Source organism: Rhinatrema bivittatum, chromosome 1, assembly GCF_901001135.1.
Source record: "Rhinatrema bivittatum chromosome 1, aRhiBiv1.1, whole genome shotgun sequence".
Taxonomy (NCBI): Eukaryota; Metazoa; Chordata; class Amphibia; order Gymnophiona; family Rhinatrematidae; genus Rhinatrema; species Rhinatrema bivittatum.
Window position 1 is genome coordinate 503,562,739 of NC_042615.1, and position 23,373 is coordinate 503,586,111.

The following is a 23,373-nucleotide window of genomic DNA, read 5'->3' on the forward strand; positions in this document are numbered from 1 at the left end:
CTCCCAGGGGGTAGGCAGGTCCTAGGGTGACCATCCCCCCTGGTAGCAGGTTTAAGGAGCTAGGGTTGGTGACCCCCGCGGGGCTCCTGAGAGGTAAGGCACCTGGGGTGATTACCAGTGGTCCGGTCCCTCCCCTCCCACACTGTTATCCCGTCCCATTTACTAAAAAAAAAAAATAAATAAAAAGAGGAGCAGCCTGTCAGCCTTCTCTGGGGATTTTGGGTGGCTGCTGCAGCTGGTTTAAGTTTACGGGCTCCGGGTTGCTTACGGGTATTTTTTCTTTCAGTCGATCGGGTTTCTCCTACGCCCCGACTGCAGCTGCAACTTCTTCTTTGCCCGGTCGGCGTCTCCCCCTGTTCCCCGATATTCATGCGATATACAAAATTCACACAGATTAATAAGTCCTGGAATGATGGGATACAGGGAGGCCTCCGGCACCCAGCAATAGCACTACAGGCCACCACCATCACCTGTTGGGCAAATGTTTGTTGAGATAAGTCCCCCTCTTCAAGCAAAACACTTGATAATGCTTGGGATGGGAGTAAAGTGAATCTCAAACTCAGGATCTCCTGTAACCAAGAAGATACAGTTTGCCAATAAGTTTGAATTAAAAGGCACTCCCACCACAAGTGAAAAAATGAGCCATGGCCCCCAAATCCTTTCCAGCAGTTGTCAGAAGCAATCAAAGGAAAGCGATGCAGCCAAACAGGGGTGTATTACCAGCGTAAAAGTACTTTATGAACATTTTCTATGAGATTAGCTACAATAAGACCTTTACCAACTGCCAGAAAAATAGCTCTCCACTCTTCCTCGGAAAAGAGCATTCCCAAATCTTCTTCTCATGCCTTAATATAGCCAGGTTTAGTGGGAAGGTCCTTATTTAAAAGTATATAGCATTTAGACAGTGTTTTCTGTAGTTTATCAGCGTTTCTACAAAAGGACTCAAACATAGAAACTCCCTGGGCCAAGTGTTGCTTCATCTCAGAACTAGAAAAGAAATATCTAATTTGTAAGTAAGCAAAGACTTCCTTATCAAGGATACCATTATTTCTCTGGAACTCTGCAAAACATAAGGGGCCATCTGCCCCCCAACATGTTCAACCTGGAGTATCCCCTTCTGTTTCCATAACAAAAACAACTGTAACATAAGGCCTGGGGAAAAATCAGTATTATCAAATAAGGAAGTACTGAAATAATAATCCCTTTGCCCAGTCAATTGTTTCCGCCATGATTGCCAAACCCTAAGTGTCTGAGACACCGAGGCGGGGAATCTGATGTAGGGGTCGCCAAGACTTTCTAGATTGTCAAATCATAGCCCATAAAGGCATTTTCCCCAGGACTGCCTTTACCAATGTAACCCACAACTTAGGGAGCAGAGATTTATGCCACTCTATGATCACCTTTAGGTGAGAGGCCAAATGATACCATGCCAAGCTGGGAATTCCCAAGCTCCCCTGAGGTTTGGATTGATAAAGAATACGACTAGCATCCCTAGGGGACTTCCTGTTCCAAATAAAGTGAATTATTCTTTTCTGCCAGTGTTTCAACATTGGAGTAGAAACAGCCACCGGGAAGGTTTGAAACAAATAAGTCAAACTTGGCAATACATTCACCTTAATTATCGCTATTCTACCCAACCAAGATATGTGATATCTATTCCACTCCTCCAGATCCTTATAAATCCTAGCCAACAGTGGTGGATAGTTTAACTGAAAGAGATCCTGAAAATTCCCAATATTTATTCCAGATATTTTATATGACTAGCGGCCCACTTAAAAGAAAATTGAGCTTTCCATAGTTGAACCTGGCTAGCCAGTGTCGTAAAATTTAAAATTTCAGACTTCTCCCAGTTAATGGTAAATCCCGAGACTGCATTAAATTTCGCCATCACTACTAGGGCACAAACCAATTCAACTGGGTTAGACAATGTGAACAGAACATCATCCGCAAATAATGACATTTTCGAAGAGAAGTCCTCCCACCTGGACTCCATGAATACTGGAATTGGAATTGGTACGGACCCTTGTAGTAAAGGGTTCCAAAAAAATTGCGAAAAGCAAGGGTGATAGGGGGTAACCCTGTATAGTTCCTCTGTCTACCATAAACAGATCAGAGCATCCCCCGTTAATCTTGATAATGGCTCTAGGGTTATCATAAAGCTTACAAAGCCACTGTAGAAAGAAAGAGCCAAATTGAATCTTCTTCAGGGTCTCAAAAAAAACCATCCAATTAACTAAATCATAAGCTTTCTTAGCATCCACTGCTAATATCAAAAATGGGTCCCTTATGTTTACATTCCCACCAGATAATATCCATGACCTTCCGTACATTGTCAGAGGCCATTCGGCCTGTAATAAAGCCTGACTGATCAGGATGAATAATGGCAGGCAAAAGAGAATTAAGCCTATCCGCCATTATCTTAGCAAGAAATTTTAAATCTACATTTAACAATAAAATTGGGTGGTATGACCTGCAGAGCGTTGGGTCCCTGTCTGGCTTGGCTAGTATCGTGATGCTCGCAATATTGGAGTGTGGGGAGAGAGCATACTCAGTATGGAGAGAGTTAAACATTTTCATTAACGAGGGAGTTAACAAATTAGCAAAGGTTTGATACAAACATGCTGTATACCCATCCAGCCCCTGAGATTTGCCAGGTTTAAGCTGTTTAATCGCATGCATTACTTCTAGCGCAGTTATTTCTTTAACCTAAGTGTTGGGAGTCTGTCAACTCAGGTAACAAAACGCCAGATAAATAATCGTCAATAGCCTCTAGCAAAACAGAGGAGTCTTTACCAGAATAGAAACATAAAAAACGCTGTTTGATTTCCTGATTTGTGGTCAGAATAATTTTCTGTTCATCTTTAATTTTTACTACATAATTTTGAATACACTTCCCTCTCAGTTTGTTGGCCAATGATTTTCCTGCCTTATTGTCACCCTCAAAATATTTCTGATTAAGTAATTCCATGTTATGGGCAATCAAGGCTGCGTCCATCTCCGCCAGCCGCAGTCTTTATTTAGTTAATTCTCTATATTCCTTTAAGAGGAGTGAACTCTTATGAGACTTCTCTAATGAGGAAAGTTGCTGTAGTAACCCCTGTTATTCATGAACATAACATTTTTTCTAATAAGTGGCTCTAGCTGTGAAATGGCTCCGAAGTACAGCCTTCAAACAATCCCATAAAACCACCGGAGACATGTTGGGACTGTTGTTAGTGTCAAGATATGACTGTATGACATTCCTAAATTGCCCCAAAAAGTCTTCATCAGAGAGTAAGCTGTCATTTAATTTCCAATATATTCGTCCTTTATCATAATCATGAAAGTGTATAGTCAACCAGATTGGCGTGTGGTCGGACCATGTGATTGGCTCAATATTAGTGGAAGTAACTCTGTTAATCAACCCTCTATCCACTAACAATAAGTCTATCCTGGAATAGGATTTGTGGGGACATGAATAAAAAGTATAATTGCAAGACCTCGGATAATGAGATCGCCAGACATCAATTAAGTTCATGTGAGATACTGGAAAAAATACTTACCTGATAATTTCATTTTCCTTAGGGTAGACAGATGGACTCAGGACCAATGGATTTATACTTCTCTGCCAGCAGATGTAGATTGAGTCAGGTTTCAAAGCTGACGTCACCCTAGATACACCCCTGCAGTGACCTTAGCCCTTCAGTATTCTCTTCAAAAGCCACTGTGGACATACAGTACTATCGAAAAAACTTGATTAAAAACGGATAACCGTAACTGTACTCAACCAAGCATAAACACTAAACTCCAGTAAGATTATAGATGCCCTGATCTAGGGACTGGATGATGGCTTACCCGTAATCTGTTGGAATCGATATCCATTCTATGGGCGTATCATTGGCACCATTCTTGCGCAGCCATGGGCGGGATGCTGAGTCCATCTGTGATGCTGAGTCCATCTGTCTTCACTCTGTCTTCACTGTCTTCACATCTGCTTTCACTCTGTCTCCATCTGCTGGCAGGGGAGCATAAATTTATTGGTCCTGAGTCCATCTGGCTACACGCTAGGAAAAAGATATTTTAAACTACGCCTCCCTCCCTGAACATCTGTAGAGGTGCCAGAGGAAGAGTCTAGGGTTGGATTTATGGTAACATTAAAATCTCCCCTAATGATTAAAGAGCCCACTGATTTCTTCCTCAAGATGTTAAACAGGTCTGGAAAAAGGGACCTTGGTGTAGATTAGGTGCATAGACAGAGAGCAAAGTGAAAAACTCTTTTTCTATTTTAATTGTAACTATAATAAATCTGCCCTTGGGGTCCTTATAGCAATCTTGATACTCAAAAATATAATCCTTATAAAAAAGAATACCCACTCCTGTAAATTTAATAGTCTTAGAGCACGATGCCCAATATTGCGAGGGGTAATCAAAGGAAATCATCAAATAACTATAGCGAGCCTTCAAATGCGTTTCCTGCGCCATAGCGATTATTACCTGTGACCGCCGCAAATCTTCAAAACAAATTCACCGTTTTTGGACTGTATTAAATCCTTTAACATTTAAAGAATAAATCCAACCCGCCATAATTAAAGAAAAACAAAGAAAACAAATCTAGGAAAGTGATCGCTTACATACAATAAAAATGATTCCCTCCATGATAGCATAAGTAACAAAAGATGCAGCGTTAAGTAACGTTCAACCCCCGCCACGCTACTTCCACCCACAGCCTAAGCATAGACAATATTGCAAATCCACATTTCTCTCCACCACCACCCTTCCCCCACCCCAAACCCAAACCCGATCCCAATCCGATCCGTGTACCAAAACTGGCAGATCTAAATAAAGTGTGGGAGGAAACATCATTGAGGCTATCGGACCCCCTCTCCCGCCAGCAAAGAGCAATGTAAAATAATCTGCAACAATGCAAACTGTTAGAACGTGTCCACAACCATAAATAAAAATACATTCATCCAATCTCAGGTGAAAAAGACAACTTGCTTAACCCCTCCAAAACCCATTATGAAGGTAATCCTACTAGGAGAATAAAGGAAAATTGGTTCTTATCTGCTAATTTTCGTTCCTGTAGTTCCAAGGATCAGTCCAGACTCCTGGGGTTTGCCTCCCCTCCAGCAGATGGAGAAAGAGACGTTTTGACCGACTCTGCCCTATACCCTGAGGTGCCATCTACAGTCCGTCAGTATTAATCAGTATCAAAGCAGAATGGCTCAAAACCAAATTAACTATATACAAAAAACATCTTTCCTGAACTGGCTCACTAATCCCAAGTGGGAACAGAACCCGTTGAACACTGTGAACAAATTCGATCTGCAGACCCAAAATAAATGAATGCTGAATGAGCGGACTCTCCGTTACCTGTATGCATAAAGTGGGCGGGACTCTGGACTGATCCGTGGTACTACAGGAACAAAAATTAGCAGGTAAGAACCAATTTCCTTTCCCTGTACGTACCCGGATCAGTCCAGACTCCTGGGATGTACCAGAGCTTTCTTACTTGGGGTGGGAACCAGAGAGGCCCACTCAGAGTACACCTTCTCCAAACCCCCTGGAACCCGGGGCTTGGACATCCAGCCTGTAATGCCTCGCAAAGGTGTGTAAAGACTTCCAAGTAGCTGCCCTGCAAATCTCTTGCGGCGAGACTTGTTGGTACTCTGCCCAAGACGCTGCTTGCGAATGGGTAGAATGGGCACGAAGCCCACTGCACAGCAAATACGCTGAACTTATAGCCTCCTTCAGCCAGCGGGCTATTGTAGTCTTAGATGCCATATTACCTTTTTTTGGACCACTCCATAGCACAAAAAGATGGTCAGACATACGGAAACTGTTCGTAACTTCCAGATAACGCAGTAAGGCCCTGCGAACATCTAGCTTCTTTAAGTCTCTAGAAAGGGGATCTGACCTGTCCACTTCCGGAAAAGAAGGGAGTTCCACTGATTGATTCAAATGAAAAGAGGAAACCACCTTAGGAAGAAAGGAAGGATCCATCAGTAAGGAGACTCCAGAATCAGAGATTCTTAAGAAAGGCTCTCTGCAGGATAACGCCTGAAGCTCTGACACCCTACGAGCAGATGAAATTGCCACCAGAAAAATCACCTTTAACGTTAGATCTTTCAATGTCGCCCTTTTTAGAAGCTCAAAGGGCGCAGCACACTGAGCTGTGAGAACCAAGTTTAGGCTCCAGGAAGGATAAGGGTGTCTGACCAGGGGACGTAAGTGCTTTGCTCCCTGAAGAAAATGAGCCACATCCGGATGTGCAGCTAACGCTACCCCCCTGTATTGTACCGCGTAAGCAACCGAGAGCTGCTACTGGATTCTGAGGGAGCTACATGATAAACCCTTCAATAGTCTGGCTTGTAGGAAACACAAAATATCTGACACTGACGCCCGGATAGGAACCACATCGCATTCCATGCACCAAGATTCAAAGACTCTGCACACCCGGACATAAGCCAGGGAAGTGGATGGTTTACGGGATCTCAGAAGTGTAGCCACTACCACATCAGAATAACCTTTGCTCTTCAGACGCTGCCTCTCAAAAGCCATGCTGCTAGACAAAAGCGATCCACCTCTTCCAAACAGATGTGCCCTTGATGTAGAAGGACCGGGAAATCCCAAAACCACAGGGGCCCTGCCATTGTTAGATTGATCAGATCCACAAACCATGGACGTCTCGGCCACTCTGGAGCTACGAGGATCACCTCCACCAGCTGGAATTCTATTCGTCTGAGCACTTTGCCAATCAGAGGCCAAGGCGGAAACACGTACAGCAGGACGTTTGTCAGCCAGGGAAGAACCAGGGCATCTACTCCTTCCACTCCTGTCTCCCTGCGGTGACCGAAGAAGCGCAGGGCTTTGGCATTCCTGAATGTCACCATCAGATCCATGCTGGGTGTGCCCCACGTATTGCATATGAGCTGAAAAGCCTCGTCAGCCAACTCCCATTCCCCAGGATCGAGACGGTGATGACTGAGAAAGTCTGCGTGAATGTTGTCAACACCGGCTATGTAAGACGCCGCAATGCTGACCAGATGCTGCTCCGCCCAGCTTATCAACTGTTGAGCTTCTACTGCCACTGGTTGGCTTTTGGTCCCGCCTTGGCGATTGATGTAAACCACTGTGGTTGCATTGTCGGACAGCACCCTGACCGACTTCCCCTGGAGAAGTGGAAGGAAAGCTTGTAACGCTAAATACACTGCTCTGGTCTCCAGACGATTGATCGACCACTGAGATTCTTCCTGGGACCATTGCCCCTGCACGGATTTCCCCAGACAAACTGCTCCCCAGCCGGAAAGGCTGGCATCTGTGGTAACCACTTTCCACTTGGGCACTACCAAGGGAACTCCGCGGGTTAAGTTGTCCGAGAGGAGCCACCAATCGAGACTGGACCTTGCAGAATCTGTAAGAGGAAGGGGCAGATGAAACTGCTCGGAAACTGGGTTCCATCGGAAAGCAAAGCTGATTGTAAAGGACGCACATGAGCAAAGACCCATGGCACTAACTCCAGAGTGGAAGTCATCAATCCTAGGACCTGCAAGTAATCCCGCACTTAATAAATCTCGAATCGATCCCTGCAGCTTGCAAATGCGGTCCGTAGTAAGGAAAACTCTCCCCTGCTGCGTGTTGAACAGGGCTCCCAGGAATTCCAAGGACTGGGAGGGTACCAGATGACTCTTGGCAAGGTTGACCACCCAACCGAGCGATCTCAATAGTTGAAGCACTCTGTGGATTGCCAAATGGCAAAGCAACTCCAATTTCGCTCGAATCAGCCAGTCATCCAGGTATGGATGCACCAAGAATCCTTCCCTCCGGAGTTGCGCTGCTACTACAACCATTAACCTGGTAACGGTCCTGGGCGCGGTGGCAAGTCCGAAAGGCAGAGCTCGAAACTGATAATGATGTCCCAGGATGGAAAACTTTAAGAACTTCTGATGAGCGACCCTGACGTAGATGTGTAAATACGCCTCCGTCAGATCCAGCGATGCTGGAAAATCTCCCTTTTGCACTGAGGCAATGACGGACCTCAGAGTCTCCATGCAGAACCAGGGCACCCAAAGGCATCTGTTGACCCATTTTAAATCTAGAATGGGCCGGAAGGTACCCTCTTTCTTGAGTACCACGAAGTAAATGGAATAGCGGCCTCTCTTCCGTTCCACAGGAGGAACTGGCGTAATGGCGCCAAGCTCGAGAAGATGCTGTAATGTGTCTTCCACCGCCTTTCGTTTCGCCTCGTAAGTGCATGAGGAGACCAGAATCCGGTCCCGAAGGCAACGTGCAAAATTTAAAGCATAACCTTGTCTTATCACGGTGAGGACCCACTGGTCCGACGTCAATTTGGCCCATTCCTCGTAAAAAGAGACAGTCTGCTCCCACGACTGGCACCGAGGAATGGACCGGCGTCATTTCATTGTGGAGACTTAACCCCAGGAGCAGACTGGGGGTTACTGGTTCTACCAAAGCGTCGGTCTCGAAAGGACTGAGACCATGACTGCTGTCTGCTCAAAGTTTGCCTAAAGGAGGAACTGGTAGACTGAGGCGTTTGAAATCTTCGATTCCCAAGGAAGCGAGACCGAGTAGAAAAAGAACCCCGCGACTTGGGTCTGTCCTCTGGCAATCGATGAACTTTATTCTCTCCCAGGATTGAATCATGTCCTCCAGGTCCTTTCCAAAAAGCAACTTGCTCTTAAAAGGCAGAGAGCCCAGCTGAGCTTTGGAAGAAACATCTGCACACCAATTTCTTAACCACAGAAGTCTTTGTGCCGAGACAGCCGAAACCATGGACCTGGCCGAAGTCTGCAACAGGTCATAAAGAGCATCCGCACAGTAAGCGATTGCAGCTTCCAGACGCCCTGCCTGGAGAGCTTTCCCCTCTGAAAGAGAGGCGTTGGCCTGTAGTTGTTACACCCAGTGAAGACCAGCTCTCAAAGAAAAACTGCTGCACATGGCAGCTTGCACTCCCAGTGCTAAAACTTCAAATATTTTCTTGACCTGAAGCTCCAACTTTTGATCCTGCAGACACCACCTCATCCACCTTGGGAACTCGAAGAAGGTCTAAAGCTTCCTCCGGCAGTGGATATAGCTTATCCATTGCTTTACTGACCTTCAACCCTAGGTGAGAGGTGTCCCATTCTCCGAACAGTAAGTCAGTGACCGAGAAATGAAAGGGAAAAGAAGTGGTCGGACCCCGCAGGCCCAACAACACCAGATCAATAGCTCCCATCCGGGATTCCTCTGGTGGTACTTCGATGCCTAACTCTCCCAAAATTGCAGGAATAAGCAGACCCAGTTCAACCTTTCTAAAAAGGCGGACCACCTTTGGGTCATCCCCCTCAACAATATGGGAGCTGTGGACTGAATCCTGCTGCTGATCTGCATCCCCGTCTACCCCCAGCGGAGGTTTGGATGGCAGGGTCTGGTCATCCGGGTCAGAAACTTCTGAGGAAGAATCTTTGTCTGTATGGGGCGCCACGGACCGTAAGGGGCACTTCATTTTTGAGGACCCAGCGCTCTCCCTAGGTTTGGACTGCTTTTGTGAATTTGAAATTGGCAGCACAAAAGAAGTTTTCCATCCAGCCTGCTTTTTCACGGACTTCCTGGCCTTAAAGGCCTTACAAAAGCAGTAAAATAAACTCAGAAGAGAAAGAGGACAAAGAGGAGGAGTCTGAAGCCACCTCAGGGCTCTCCTCTGTCGCATCTGAGCCATGTCCCATTGGTTAGCCCCCCCCCCAGGGACCATTTGCTGCGGGGATAAAGAAGGCGGGAGAATCCCCTCCCCCGCCACGGCTCGCGTCACTGCCATGATAGTGCTTAAAATGGCTTCCGTTCCCACATTCAGCGGGAACGGATCAGGAGATCCCATCACCCCCAGCCGCTGCGGAGGGTTCCTCCCCCCCCCCCCCCCCGGGGAGACATGAGGAGCAGGGGCCGTTGCGCGAAACCCGCGTGCGCGCCGAGCCGCAAGTCCGGCAAACTGCTCTCCATGGCATCGCTGAGAAAATAAAAACCTTGGATCCCAGCGAAAACGGTGGCAAAAAACAACCAGCGGTAGCGAGGGAAGGGAGAGCCCGATTAATCAAAAAATAAAGACTTTTTTTTTTTCAAACTTGCCCGGCAGTCCTCTGTGGGTCCTGGTCCTCCTGGGGTGAGTGAGCCGGGCTCCCCGGTATCACACCCAGAGCTGCTCTGACTAGGCAATAGGGCCCTCAACCCCTAGCCTCAGCTGCCTCAAGCACCAGGGGGGGATGGTCCCCTCAGGACCTGGCAACCCCCTGGGAGGCTGAAGAGAATCCTCTTCAGGTAGTTGAAATTTAGTTATGCTTTTTTTTTTTTTTTTTAAAGAGCTAGGTTAAAATAAAATATCTCCCTGTCTAATTCTTTTTTTTTTTTTTTAACACCAAACTAACTAAGAACAGAGTGTAGGTTTTGCACCTCCACCATCTGCTGGAGACAGAGAAATACTAACGGACTGTAGGTGGCACCTTGGGGTATGGGGCAGAGTCGGTCAAAACTTCTGTGTCTCCATCTGCTGGAGGGAAAGCAAAACCCAGGAGTCTGGACTGATCCGGGTACGTACAGGGAATGAGAGAAAGTCATAAAGCTTGGCCAGAGGATTCATATAGCATCCGTCGATGCTGCTGAGCTCGCGGAATTCCTCCATAGTCTCCGACCCCCCTTTCCAACCCATTGCCAATGCCGGGGTCCTCCTTATGTGGGGCTGATGGTAGACTCCTTGCATCGCTGGTAGGGCTGGGAAGCCCATCTCCTGAAAAGCCACATTCAGCAATAAACTTAATGCAATACAAAAATGCCTTTGAACGAAACCCAAATTCCAAAGGGATAAAGCTATCTATATTTAACCTTTTCTTTGCGAAGCTAAGCAGATACTGGTTGAAATTCTAGTCTCTTCTTCAATGTCATCGGGGACAAATCAGCAAATACTGATATGTCGTGGCCGTTCCAGTTCCATACTGCCTGCTTACGGGCTGTATTGAAAATTGTATCTTTCGCCTTATAATTATGAAAGCATATGATAATGTCACGTGGCTTATTATCTAGCCTCTGGCCTAGCAAGCGATGGGCTCACTCCAGTTTGATGGAAAACGTTGACAAGACCTCTGGAAACATGGAAGAGGCAAGTATGTTCCTGCAAATTTGAGCCACCACAGAGTCACAGTCTTGATAATCTGGGCCCTCCGGTACCCTACAGAATCGCAGATTACACTGACGAGTTTGATTTTCAATATCTTCAAGCTTGTCGGCCAAGGTGGTACAATCCTTTTGTAGAGCCTGGAGCTCTTTCGCAAACGGGAGAGGTCTTTGGCCTGAGAGTCCGCTTGGGTATCGATTTAACCAACCTGTCTACCCAATTCTGCAATGTCCTCTCTCATCTCTCCCATAAGATCCATCAATTCTTGCTTGTAGGTTTGTAAATGCTGTCGAAGATCGGATTCCAAGGGGCACAACTCCACTTCCCATTCTCTCTCTTCAATTGCGCCAACGGTCACCGCCATATTAGAAGAGGGAGTCTCACGACTCAATTCTGTTTTTTGGTGCGAAAACTGTCAAAATTTACCCATTTTTGCTTGGTTGACGTCAGAGTACCTTACTGTAATGAAGGATATAAGATGAGGGTATATCAGATCACAGATGCCTGAGATTTCAATTCAGTTTGCCCGCAGTATGCAGGAGCCCTTGAGCTAGGCAACCGACAGTCCCGATGACGTCATTTCCTCCTGCCCACTTATTTTTTGCTCGCGCATACACATGTAAATCACAGCTTTTAAAATGTGTGCTCAGGCACAGCTCACATGTACTCATATGAAGGCATTTTAGTGTGAGCATTGCTCTTAAAATCGACCCCTTAATGTTTTTTTATTTAAACTTTTCAAAAAAAATAAATAAAATTTGCTACCAAGTACATTACTTTGTAAGCATCCAGTTTAGTGCAACCTAGAGTGCTGGCAATGAAATTACGTAAGAATACATTTTGCTCTTTCATTGATCAGTTTATACTTCTGTTTCCCTTTCTTTGCTTATGGGTCTGGTTTTATTCCCACAGGGTAAGAACCTGATTCCTGCAGCTCCTGGGAATGCCAAGCTGAACTACACGGTGCTGATCGGGGACAAGCCATGCATGCCGACTGTGTCTGACATCCAGTTGTTGTGTGACTCTCCTATCCAGAGCGGCCGCCAGCGCGTCATGGTGAGCAGCCTGCACACCAGGCTGCTTACAGGCGGCCGAGCCTCTCGGAAGAAGGCTCTCATGGATACTCTTATTTTTAGGAGAGGGAAGTGAGGGGAAGATAAAGAGCATCTCACATGGTGTCATTTGGCATCGGGGCCTGCTTTGCTTCACTTCATTTCACCTTGCCTCACCTCTGGCACCCAAAGAATGTGGATGAGAATCTCGCTTACAGCTGTAAGAGGAACTGTTCCAGTGACAGCCATTAGATACTGTGCAGCAGGTCGTTTGACCTAGCTGGGTGAATATTCCATGCTTTATGGTTCTGTGTGTGTGTGTGTGTGTGTACGCACCTGCACATCTGTCTGCATGTGTGGGTGTTAAATGGATATATGTGCAAGTGTGTGTTTATATGGGTGTGTTTGTGGTATGTGTGTGTGTGTGTATATCTGTATGAATATGTATGTGCAGATATAGGACAGATGGCAGCTGAGATTTCTATGCACACATGGCGTTTGTGTGTATGTGGTGCTGGCTCTTCCTGAAGTAAGAGGGGAGGAGGTTTGAAGAGAGATTCCCCTCACCTGCTGCAGATGAACAGGCCCGGCCCCAGTGCCACCTTATAACAGTTACAACAGCAACCTTGAGGCTCCGGGCAGCTCTGCCACAGTCGCTGCCGCCCATTCACTGGCTGGTTTATTAGCAGCTAAGGTGATGGTGGGGAATATCAAAAAGGAAAAGAGGCTAAAAGCAAGCTAGATCCAGAGAGGAGTGGAGAAATCCAGAACAGAGTGAAAGCTGTACTACAAAAGCTTTTCCTCAATCCTATATCTTTACAAATCACAGATTAATGTCTGTATAGACTGATCCCCCCTGTCTCTGTGTCACCTGTACAGTCCCTCTCTCACACACCCAGTGTCCCTGCTCCCAGGTTTATGTCGCTCTATAGACTGATCCCACTATCCTTGTCGTTCTGATTTCTTTAAAAGCAGAAACTACATTTCCATGTACACGGGGTTGAAACCGGGACTGGATCATCCTGTTTCTTATGCCGTGGAGTTATCTGCTTAACATAATCTGTTCTTTTAGGTTTTTAACTGCATTTATGTCACTAAATAAGGAAGCTTTAGTATTTCCACTGACACCTGCCGCTGAGAAAAGTCGAATGGGACCAGCAACAGGATGTTGGCGATAATTGGTGTGGCTTTGTTCTCTGCCACCACCCGGCATCTCATTGAGACCTTTTCTTTGTTTGCTGCCTCCTCTCTTTTCAGATTCTGGTGGGAGGGCTGCAGTACTCACCGGGCAGCCTGCAGATCTCGGCTGATGGTGCCCTCACGCTGCCTGCCATTGTCGGGATTGGTGCAGGGGGAGGCCTTCTGCTCCTCGCCATCATCGCTGTGCTCGTTGCCTATAAGAGGAAGACCAGGGACGCTGACCGCACACTGAAGAGACTCCAGATGCAGATGGACAACCTGGAATCCCGTGTGGCCCTGGAGTGCAAGGAAGGTAGGACGAGGCCCAAGGATAACAGGACCTTTCAGTTGGTCAGTTTGGTGTAAAGAGGAACTAGAGCTCTTTTGATTGGTAGGGGGTGGTTTATTTGGGTGGTGGGGTTTTTTTTTGTTTTTTTTAATAGAGGGCACTTTTCTTTTTCTTTTTTTTTTACTTTTTGGTTCAGAAGTTTCCTCCTGCTCTTTCTGCCTGGGGTATTTTACCCCTATTTTATACCCTCTTCCTTCCTTAGCACCTCAAACATTATCACCCATAAGCTTGCAAACTCAAAATGGGGAATGGTGCTTGCCCTATGTTACCCCAGTGCTGATATGGAACTGCTCTGGCCATGCTGAATGACAGCAGCTGCTTTGTCACAGACTGCTTTGAAGCAGCTAATCTTAATAGATGGAATATCCTTGTTGGAATGGCACCACCCGACACCCAAAGCATTGTGGCCAGCAAAACAGAGGAAGCAGCAAATAGAGGATACTAGATGCCTTTTCCACAGCCACACCAATGCAAAAAAAATAAATAAATAAAAAATACTCGGTCATGCAGGAGCTTCCTCACTACAACACTAGCAACTAACATTGCATGTGAGGAAATGTGGCTGGTATGACTTCGAAATCTTGCCGCTGGGATTAGCATGAGCATCAAAGTGATTGAGCAACTTCCAGCAGGGGTGGAGGAGAAATCTATTTATTTATTTTTAAAATTTATAAGTCGCACCATCCGATGGTCTGGGTGGCTTCCAATTAAACATTCATATTTTCATCTGGAAAAACCCTAAATCGCCCTCATACCCAGTGGCGTAGCCACGGGTGGGCCTGGGTGGGCAGGTGCCCACCCAACTTAGACCCAGGCCCACCCAACTGGCACCGGAACTGCAAGGCTGTCGCGGGATCCCATCCCCGCGACAGCGAACAAGAGAACCCACGCCTCGCGCGCCATCACGGCACACGGGGAAGCGCTGCTGCGGCCGTATGGCCAACCGGTCTTCCTGTTGAGGGGGGGGAGCGGAAGCGCCGCGCGCAGCTTCCGCTTCCTCCCCCCAATGCAGGAAGATCAGCTGCCTCTCCTGCTGCCACCCGTTCTCCTGCTATCTTCGGACCAAACGGCCCGCCGAATTTCCTGTTTGGGGGAGCGGAAGCGCCGCGCACAGCTTCCGCTTTCTCCCCCAAAGCAGGAAGATCAGCTGCCTCTCCTGCTGCCACCGGCCTCCTGCTATCTTCGGGCGTCGGGCCGTATGGCTCGCCGATCTTCCTGCTTGGGGGGGGAGGGAGGGAAGCGGACGTTGTGCGCTGCGCTTCCGCTCCCCCCCCCCTACAGGAAGTTCGGCGGGCAGTACGGCCCGACGCCCGAAGATAGCAGGAGGCCGGTGGCAGCAGGAGAGGCAGCTGATCTTCCTGCTCTGGGGGAGAAAGCAGAAGCTGTGCACGTGCTTGAATGTGTATGTGTGGATGAGAATGGGAGTGTGTGTGGGTGAAAACTGGAGCCTGGGTGTGTATGTGGGTGAGAATGGAAGCTTGAATATGTGGGTGAATGGGAGCTCGAATGTGTGTATGTGTGGTTGAGAATGGGAGCCTGGGTTTGTGGGTGGGTGAGAATGGAAGCTTGAATGTGTGGATAAGAATGGGTGCTTGAATGTGTGTATGTGTGGGTGAGAATAGTACCTTAAATGTGTATATGTATGGATGAGAATGGGAGCTTGAATATGTGTGGGTGAGACTGGGAGCATGGGTTTGTGGGTGAGAATGGGAGTCTGGGTTTATGTGTGTGGGTGAGAATGGGTGCCTGGATGTGCGTCTGTGTGTGCATAAGAATATAAGCCTGGGGAGGGGTGAGAAAGTGAGAACTTGAATGTGAGCTTGTGGGGGGGGGGGGAGAGCATATGAGAGTGAGAGCTTGAGTGTGTGAGAGGGAGTCTGTGAGAGAAAGCGTGTATGTGTGTGTGTGTGTGTGTGTGTGTGTGTGTGGAAGGGAAGAAGACAGTAATAGAAGAAAGACACTGAAAAGGAATTAGGAAATGAGCTATAAGGGAAAAAATGGGAAAAAGAGACCAGGACCAACTGATTAGAAAAATACAAAGATCAGACAACAAAGGTAAAAATATATATCTATATTTTGAGATGTTAGCAATTTAAATATAAGCAACACAACCGCTCTCTCAAAATTTATGGACAGGTAGGAGCCGTGTATAAAATCGTAATAATAAGAAGGCTAAAGTACCACAAATCACCGTGAATTATGCTTGTATCATTAAGTAAACCTCATACTTAGGCGTAGATGTGAATGCTATGCTGCATAATTTGGCATTATTTATCAGTAAAAAAACAACTAGTAGACCTGCATGCCTACAGCCCACCCATGTTAACCTTGTGCCCACCCAAAAAATCAATTCTGGCTACGCCACTGCTCATACCTACGTCTACAGGTAAACAGTTGACATGGCAAAATGGGGATATTCTATCAGCCCTGAGACCTACGAATACGACGAGAGACAGACCATGCAATGCTCTTTGGTTTTCTTGTTGCTTGAAGGCAGCCCCTGTGCTGGTGCCAAACTCAGGAATGTTGAAATGTGCTCATTAGTGGAAAGAAATATGACTGTTGAGTGGACATGGGAAGAAATTGCTACTTAGGTTCATCCAGGGGTCACACAACTGTGCTTGCTTCAGAGCATGCATTCATGGACCCTGAGTCTGTCCACTGGATATCACTGTTGAGTGATGGCTAAGACTCCCTCCTCCCAGTGGGGGGAGGGGGAGGAGTCAGTGGCATATCGAGGAGGGGTGGGAGGGCTAATGCTATGGGGGGGCGCTGATGAATGACAGGGGAGCCCATGCAGCCACCAATGGACCTCCTCCCACCGGTGGCTGAGCAGGGAAACGTGCAACTTCTATGCTGTGTGCTGGCCGCGTACAGCAGGAAGATCGGCGTCCTTGGTGAAGCTCATCCCACCAAGGCCTGAAGAAACAAATCACCTCCAGCTGCTCCTCCTCCCTCCTGCCTGCGCAGCCCCAGAAGAAAAACATTGCCGGAGCCGTGCAGGCAGGAAAAAGGAGGATCAAGGCTGCATGCAGAAAATGAGCTGCGTTTGTGGCAGGGCTGCTGTGGATCCCACCTTGCGATGGCCGAGAAGAGGAGGCCCGGCAGCAGGGCCGCTATGGATCCTACCTTGCGGCGGCCCGAGAAGAAGAGGCCCGGAAACAGGGTCGCCGTGGATCCCACCTTGTGGCAGCCCAAGAAGAGGAGGCCCAGAAGTGAGAGAGAGGCTGAGTCCCTGTAGAGTGTGTATGAGAGTGAGTTGAGAGACTGTGTGTGGGAGCAAGAGCCTGTATGTTCAGTGAGACAGCATGTGAGAGCCTCTGTGTGTATGTGTTTGTGTGTATAAGTGAGTCAGCATGTGAGAGTGAGAGCCTGTGTGTTTGTGTGAGACAGCATGTAAGAGTGAGAGAGCCTATGTGTGTGTGAATGAGACAGGATATGAGTGTGAGAGCCTGGGCCTGTGTGTGTGTGTGTGTGTGAGACAGCATGTGTGAATGAGAGCTTGAGTGTGTGTGTGAGAATGAGAGCCTGAGTGTGTGCGTGTCTGTGTGAGAGAGAGAGAGCGAGAGACAGCATGTGAGAATGTAGAATTTCTCCTTCCAAAAGTACAACAGTCTTCATAGGGAGAGATACGTCCACCATTTGTTGGAGATGGACAATACTGGAGGGCTGAGGTCACTGCAGGGGTATATCTAGGATGACGTTAGATTTGAAATCTGACTCTGTCTCCATCTGCTAGCAGGGGAGCATAACCCATTAGTCCTGAGTCCATCTGGCTACATGCTAGGAAATTTTTTTTTTCCTTTGCTGTCTGATCTCAGTTTTCTAATCGGTTGGTCACAGGCTTTTTTTTCCATCTTCCTTTTCTTGGTCTTTTGCCAATTCCTTTTACAGGGTCTTTTTTTTTTGTTTCTTCTCTCTCGACCTGTTTTCTTCCCTTCTTCCCTCAAACACACACTCAGGTTCTCATTTCCTAGCATGTAGTCACATGGATTCAGGACCAATGGGTTGTGTGCTCCCCTGCTAGCAAATGGAGATGGAGTCAGGTTTCAAAGCTGTCGCCCTAGATACACCCCTGCAATTACCTCAGCCTTTCAGTATCTCTCCATCTCCTAGCAGATGTGGATTGTGTCTCCTATTGGGAACATAGCACTCTTTAGATGAGGAAAATTTACCTTCAAATTTCTACTTTTAAATTGGAGAAAGATCAAGCCCCACTCTTCTGCGGTGATACCTATGGTCCCTCCTCCATTTGAGAATTCCTGAGGTGATTTCCGAGATCCCTCAGAGGGATATATATATTCAAATTTTGGCCGCATACATTTTTTAGGTGCGAGCCGATCAAATGCACGGTTACTGCCACCAATGGCACCAGCAACCAAGAAACCTAAGCTCCTTTCTTTCTGTTCTTCTTGTCATATTAGGGCTTCACAGCCTGACCAGGATTCCAACTTGTGTCAGCACTGTGAGGAAGCACAGGGAGAGTTGACCTCCTCAGATTTTGCTAAGCCTGGATCCTCCCTTTCAGATGAAGGGTTGGTCACAGATTTAACTGGAAGTACTCCAGATCTGAGTACCCCCTTGACTGGATCATCTGTGGGAGAGTGAAACTCAGCTGGACCCACACCAGTTCCCCCAGGGCTAGGCATGGACCCGGTGGCTTTTTCTTGGGTGGAATTTTTTCCAGGGGCTACAAGCCTTTGTACTGTTGCATCCGGCGGTCTCAGACAGCTTCGTCCAACATGCCTCACCTCTATTTCAGCCTTATCCACCAGCCTCGGGAGAATGGCATCTGTAGCGTCTCCTTGCCGCACCCTCCAGCTTCCCCGCAGCGGCTCTAGCGCGGTGTCCCGCCATGTTGACCTGAGGCCTCCTAGGGCGCGCGCGCACACGCCTCACATCTTGTAGCAGTGTTGGCGCGAACCTCGGGGGTGTCCCCCTCGAGTGACGTCACTTCTTCCATATTCAAAAGGTTGCCCATTTGCTGACTCTTGCCGAGTTAGCAACAGATTGGATTCACTCCAGTCTGAAGCTGCTCTGCTGCTTCTACTCTGCTGGAAGCCACCTTCACCCTCCGGGGTTCTACTAACCTGGGTACCTGCTCCTCGGGAGCCCTTTGCTTATTTCCAGGTGCCTATCCTATATACAGGTACTCGCTCCTCGAGGGCCTGTGTGTCTATCCTGGTGCCTGCTACCAATTCATCAACCTGATGGAACACTACCTATCAGCTACAGAGAGTAAGGACATCTTCTCCCAGTCTGTCCATCTACAGCTCCTCGCTGCTCATCTGCATCGGGCCCTACACCACCATTGTGGAACGAGTCTCCTCTGCCGAGGATTACAGACTGTTAATACCTATCCTCTCTCTACTGCTCATTGGGAGCTCTATCTACTCAGCTACCAGGAAGTGTGTTATAACATCTGCCAGTCTGTCTCTCCTATAGTGCCTTACTGGACATCTGCTTCAGGACCTTACACCACCATTGTGGGACGGGTCTCCTATGCCAAGGAACACAGACTGTTGCTATCTAATTACTCTCTACTGCCACCTCTGGTGGACCACACTAGCTGTATAATAAAATATATATTCTCTGTGTTTGTGCATCTGAGTCTAGCCCGGTGCTTTAGTTCCCTATGGGGCTCCTCCCCATAGGAGATACCATCACTGTTGCCCCTGAGAATCCACCAAACACCTTGATATCATAACATGTACAGGCACAGTCTACTACCTCATTTGCCCCTGTCTGGACAGAACCTCAACCAGCAGCCCCTCCCTCTGCCAGTCCTATCAGCGGAACTCGAGGCATGCCTAACCTGACCAAGGGTATCCCTAAAAAGGACCCTGATGTCACAATCGAAGAAGAGACAGATCCCTTGGAAGAAGGGGGAATTCCCCCCAGATTGGAACCGTATAGAACCATGTTACGGTTTTTCATAGAGACAAATTGCTGGCCCTGGTTTCCCAGACCTAGAAGATGCTGGGATTTCCTGGGGTGGACTCTATGTCTGAACCAAAGAAGAATCCCATTCTGATTTCCCTGCGTAAAGCCTCTTGCTACTTACCAGTGCTGGAAGCCATCCAGGAGTTGATTGACCTGGAATGGGATGCCCCCAGAAGCAAGTTTTAAAGGGAGCCGAGCGTTAGAAGCTTTATACCCGCTGGATCCAGCAGTGAGAGAACGTTTGGGTTTCCCTAAAGTGGATGCACTGGTCTGCGCCATCTCTAAGTGAACAACTATCCCAGTGGAAGGAGGAGCGGCCTTAAAGGACGCACATGATAGATAGATGGAGTCCATCCTTAAGCAAGCCTTTGACACAGTAGCAATGACCTTTCAGATTGCTGATTGTTGTGCCCTCGTAGCGTGTTCGTGCCAACTTCACTCTCAGGCGTTGGATGACTCGAGGGTGAATCCCAGAGCAGCTATGGAAACCACCACCCCTTTTTAGCAGACGCGGGCTCTGATTTAGTTCATACTTCAGCCAGAAGACTGGTCTCAGTGGTAGTGGCCAGAAGACAGCTATGGCTGTGGAATTGGTCAGTTGACGCAACCTCCAAGGCCAACCTTATTATGATGCCCTTTAAAGGATCACTCCTATTCGGAAACAAATTGGAAAAGCTGGCCAGTAAATGGGGCGAATCTCCAGTTCCCTGGCTACTGGAAGATAGGATGAAGCAGTTGCAACGGCTCTCTCCTATGAGGGGCCAGTCCAAGGGCTCCCAATGTTTTCACCCCTACAGAAACTCGACATTTCAAAGATCTCGGCACTTTGGGAGAATTCAGTCCTTTTGTAGTCGACAACCCAAGAGAGGGGCAGGTTCTGGATCAGGCTCGTCCTGAACTTCTCAATTAAATTTTACCGACCCAGCTTCAGAACGAGGAGATAGGGGGTCAACTGTCTCTGTTTTACCAACGGTGGGTTGAGATCACTTCACACAAATGGGCACTGAAAGTCATACGAGAAGGATATTCACTGGAATTTTGTATTCATGATGCCTCCTTGCCACTCCCAGCACAAAAGGCAGGCTTTTTTAAGGCTCCTCAGGATGAAGGCGGTAATCCCAGTACCAACACCCCAAGAAAATACGGAGCGTTATTCCATCTATTTCATCGTACCCAAGAAGAAAGTTTCTTTTTTTCCCTTCCTGGACCTCAAGAATGTCAGTCGTCACCTACAAGTGAGTCATTTCCACATGGAAACATTATACTCCTTGATAATGGCCGTACAATTGGGAGAGTCCCTAATTTCCCTGGACCTATCCGAGGCCTACCTACATAATTCCATTCCATCAAGAACACCAATGCTTCCTACGTTTTGCAATACTAGGTTGCCATTATCAGTTCCGGGCACTGCCCTTTGGCCTAGCTACCGCCCCCCAGAACATTTTCCAAGATTATGGTGCTCATGGTGGCAGCATTGAGAAGAGAAGGAATACTTGGATGACTGGTTGATCCGGGCCAAGTCCATGGAAGAGTACCTCCGGGTGACCAACAGGATGACCTCCTTGCTTCAGGAACTCAGTTGGGTAGTAAACCTAGACAAGAGCAATCTCAAGCCTTCCCAGTACTTGGAGTATATTTATATATTGTCACGGCACTGTATGTTTTCATTGTGCTGTAGTTTATTTGTTATGTTTAATAAACATTACAAAAAAAAAAAAGCCACTGTGGACATACTAGCAAAAAAACTTGATTAAAAATATGATTAACAAACGGATAACCGTAACTATACTTAACCAATCATAAATACTGAAACCCAGTAAGAATATACCCTGATCTAGGAACCGGATGAAAGCTTATCCATAATATCTTGGATTTGATATCCACTCCTCAAGCGACTCCTTGGCATTGTTCTTGGGCAGCTAAGGGCAGGATGCTGAGTCCATCTGTCCAAACTAAGGAAAATGAAATTATCAGATAAGTAATTTCTCCATTTCCTAGCATCAGATGGACTCAGAACCAATGGGATGTACAAAAGCTACTCCCGATCGGGGCGGGAGGCTGCCTGCAGTCCAGTTAACATCGGCTGCGTCCTCTCGGGCCTGTAATTCCAGGCGATGGAACCTGGAGAAGGCAAGCAAGGAGGACCACGTCACCGCTTGGCAGATATCAGCGGGCGACAGCAGTCTAACTTCTGCCCATGAGGCCGCCTGAGCCTGGTGGAATGGGCTGTAACCTGAGAAAGTAATGGCTTTCCTGCCTCCACATAGGCTCCTGTGATCACCTCCTTAATCCAGTGAGCTATGTTAGTCCGCAAGGCTGGTTCACCCTGTTTCCTTCTGCCGTGAAGGTCAAACAGGAGGTCCGTTTTTCGGACCAGTTCTGAGACTTCCAGATACCGCACTAGAAGCCTCTTGACATTCAAATGACGGAGGAGGCGATATTCCTCCACATCCTTAAGATTACCTAAGGAGGGCAATGAAATGGATTGATTCAAATGAAACTCCGAGACGCCCTTGGTCAAGAAAGATGGAATGGTATGAAGCTGAAACGCTCCTGGAGTCATCTGAAGTAATGGTTCCCGATATGACAATGCCTGCAATTCAGAGATGCGATGCGCCAAGCATATAGCCACAGGAACACCGTTTTCAAGGTTAATAAACGTAAGGAAAGACTGCGCAGCAGCCAAAATGTGGGACCTGTCAAGAATTCTAATACTAGATTAAGATTCACAAGAGAACCGGAAACCGTAGGGGAGGCCGAAGGTGTTTCACTTGCTTCAGAAAACAGATCATGTCCGGGTGAGCTGACAGTGACCCTCCGCTTATATCCCCAGATTCATATAGAAATGTCCCCAACAAATCCTTGATTTTTGTGATAAGAGATTGTGCAGCTCTCTCCTTCAATTTCCAGGCAAGCAACTGCCCCGCTTTACTGCTAAGCTCAAATTTCCTTTGTTTGAGCATATATAATTGGAACACCATCCTTGCCAGATCTAATGCCTGTAGCTCCCTCCTTGCGGCCTCCAATTCCTTAGCTTCCCGGGATCCAAAGTGCGCTTATGACTTTAAGCCAATTTAGCAATGCGCTGCTTAAGGTGCAACCTATTGGCATTCCTCTCATTCTTAAGAAAAGTGGCCCTGGAAATAAACTTATACCTAACCACGGCTTTCAAACAGTCCCAGATTGTGCCAGGAGAGACATCCCCAGTCTGTCTGAGGTCTAAATATTCTTGTATATCATCTGACAGGCAATCTGTAAAAGATTTATCATCTAGCAAACTATCATTCAGGCACCAGAAACGTTGCCCAGCTCCCCTACTCTTCAGTCGTAGTGCTACCCATATCGGGGCATGATCAGACCAGGTTGTAGTGCCCACTTCAGCTTCGATGGTCAGATCTACCAGGGATTTATCAATAAGAAAGAAATCTATTTGTGAGTAAGACTGATGGGTATGAGAAACGTAAGTATAATTTCGCAGAGTAGGATTCCACAAGCGCCAGATATTAACTAGACCCCGGTCAGAGATCACATTTTTAAGTGCTTGTCTGTGACATCTGGAACCTCCTGCGCCAGAGCTAGTATTATCTAGGTACGGGTATCTAGTTAGGTTAAAATCTCCCCCAACCATAACCCTCCACATGTTCCTCCAAGAGAGCAGAAATACGTTTAAAGAAGGAGCCTTGTTCTGTATTCGGGACATATATAGTGAG

At 47.3% G+C, this 23,373-nt stretch overlaps 1 protein-coding gene across 2 annotated transcripts in view; it reads left to right on the forward strand.

Moving 5' to 3' along the window:
* Positions 1–23,373, forward strand: part of PLXNA3 (plexin A3) — a 314,146-nt gene that overhangs the window by 233,829 nt on the left and 56,944 nt on the right. For both annotated transcript variants that reach the window (XM_029610331.1, XM_029610339.1), the window contains exons 19-20: positions 12,053–12,196; positions 13,450–13,684. In XM_029610331.1, the coding sequence (XP_029466191.1) occupies positions 12,053–12,196; positions 13,450–13,684 (379 nt within the window). The remainder of the gene's footprint in view (positions 1–12,052; positions 12,197–13,449; positions 13,685–23,373) is intronic.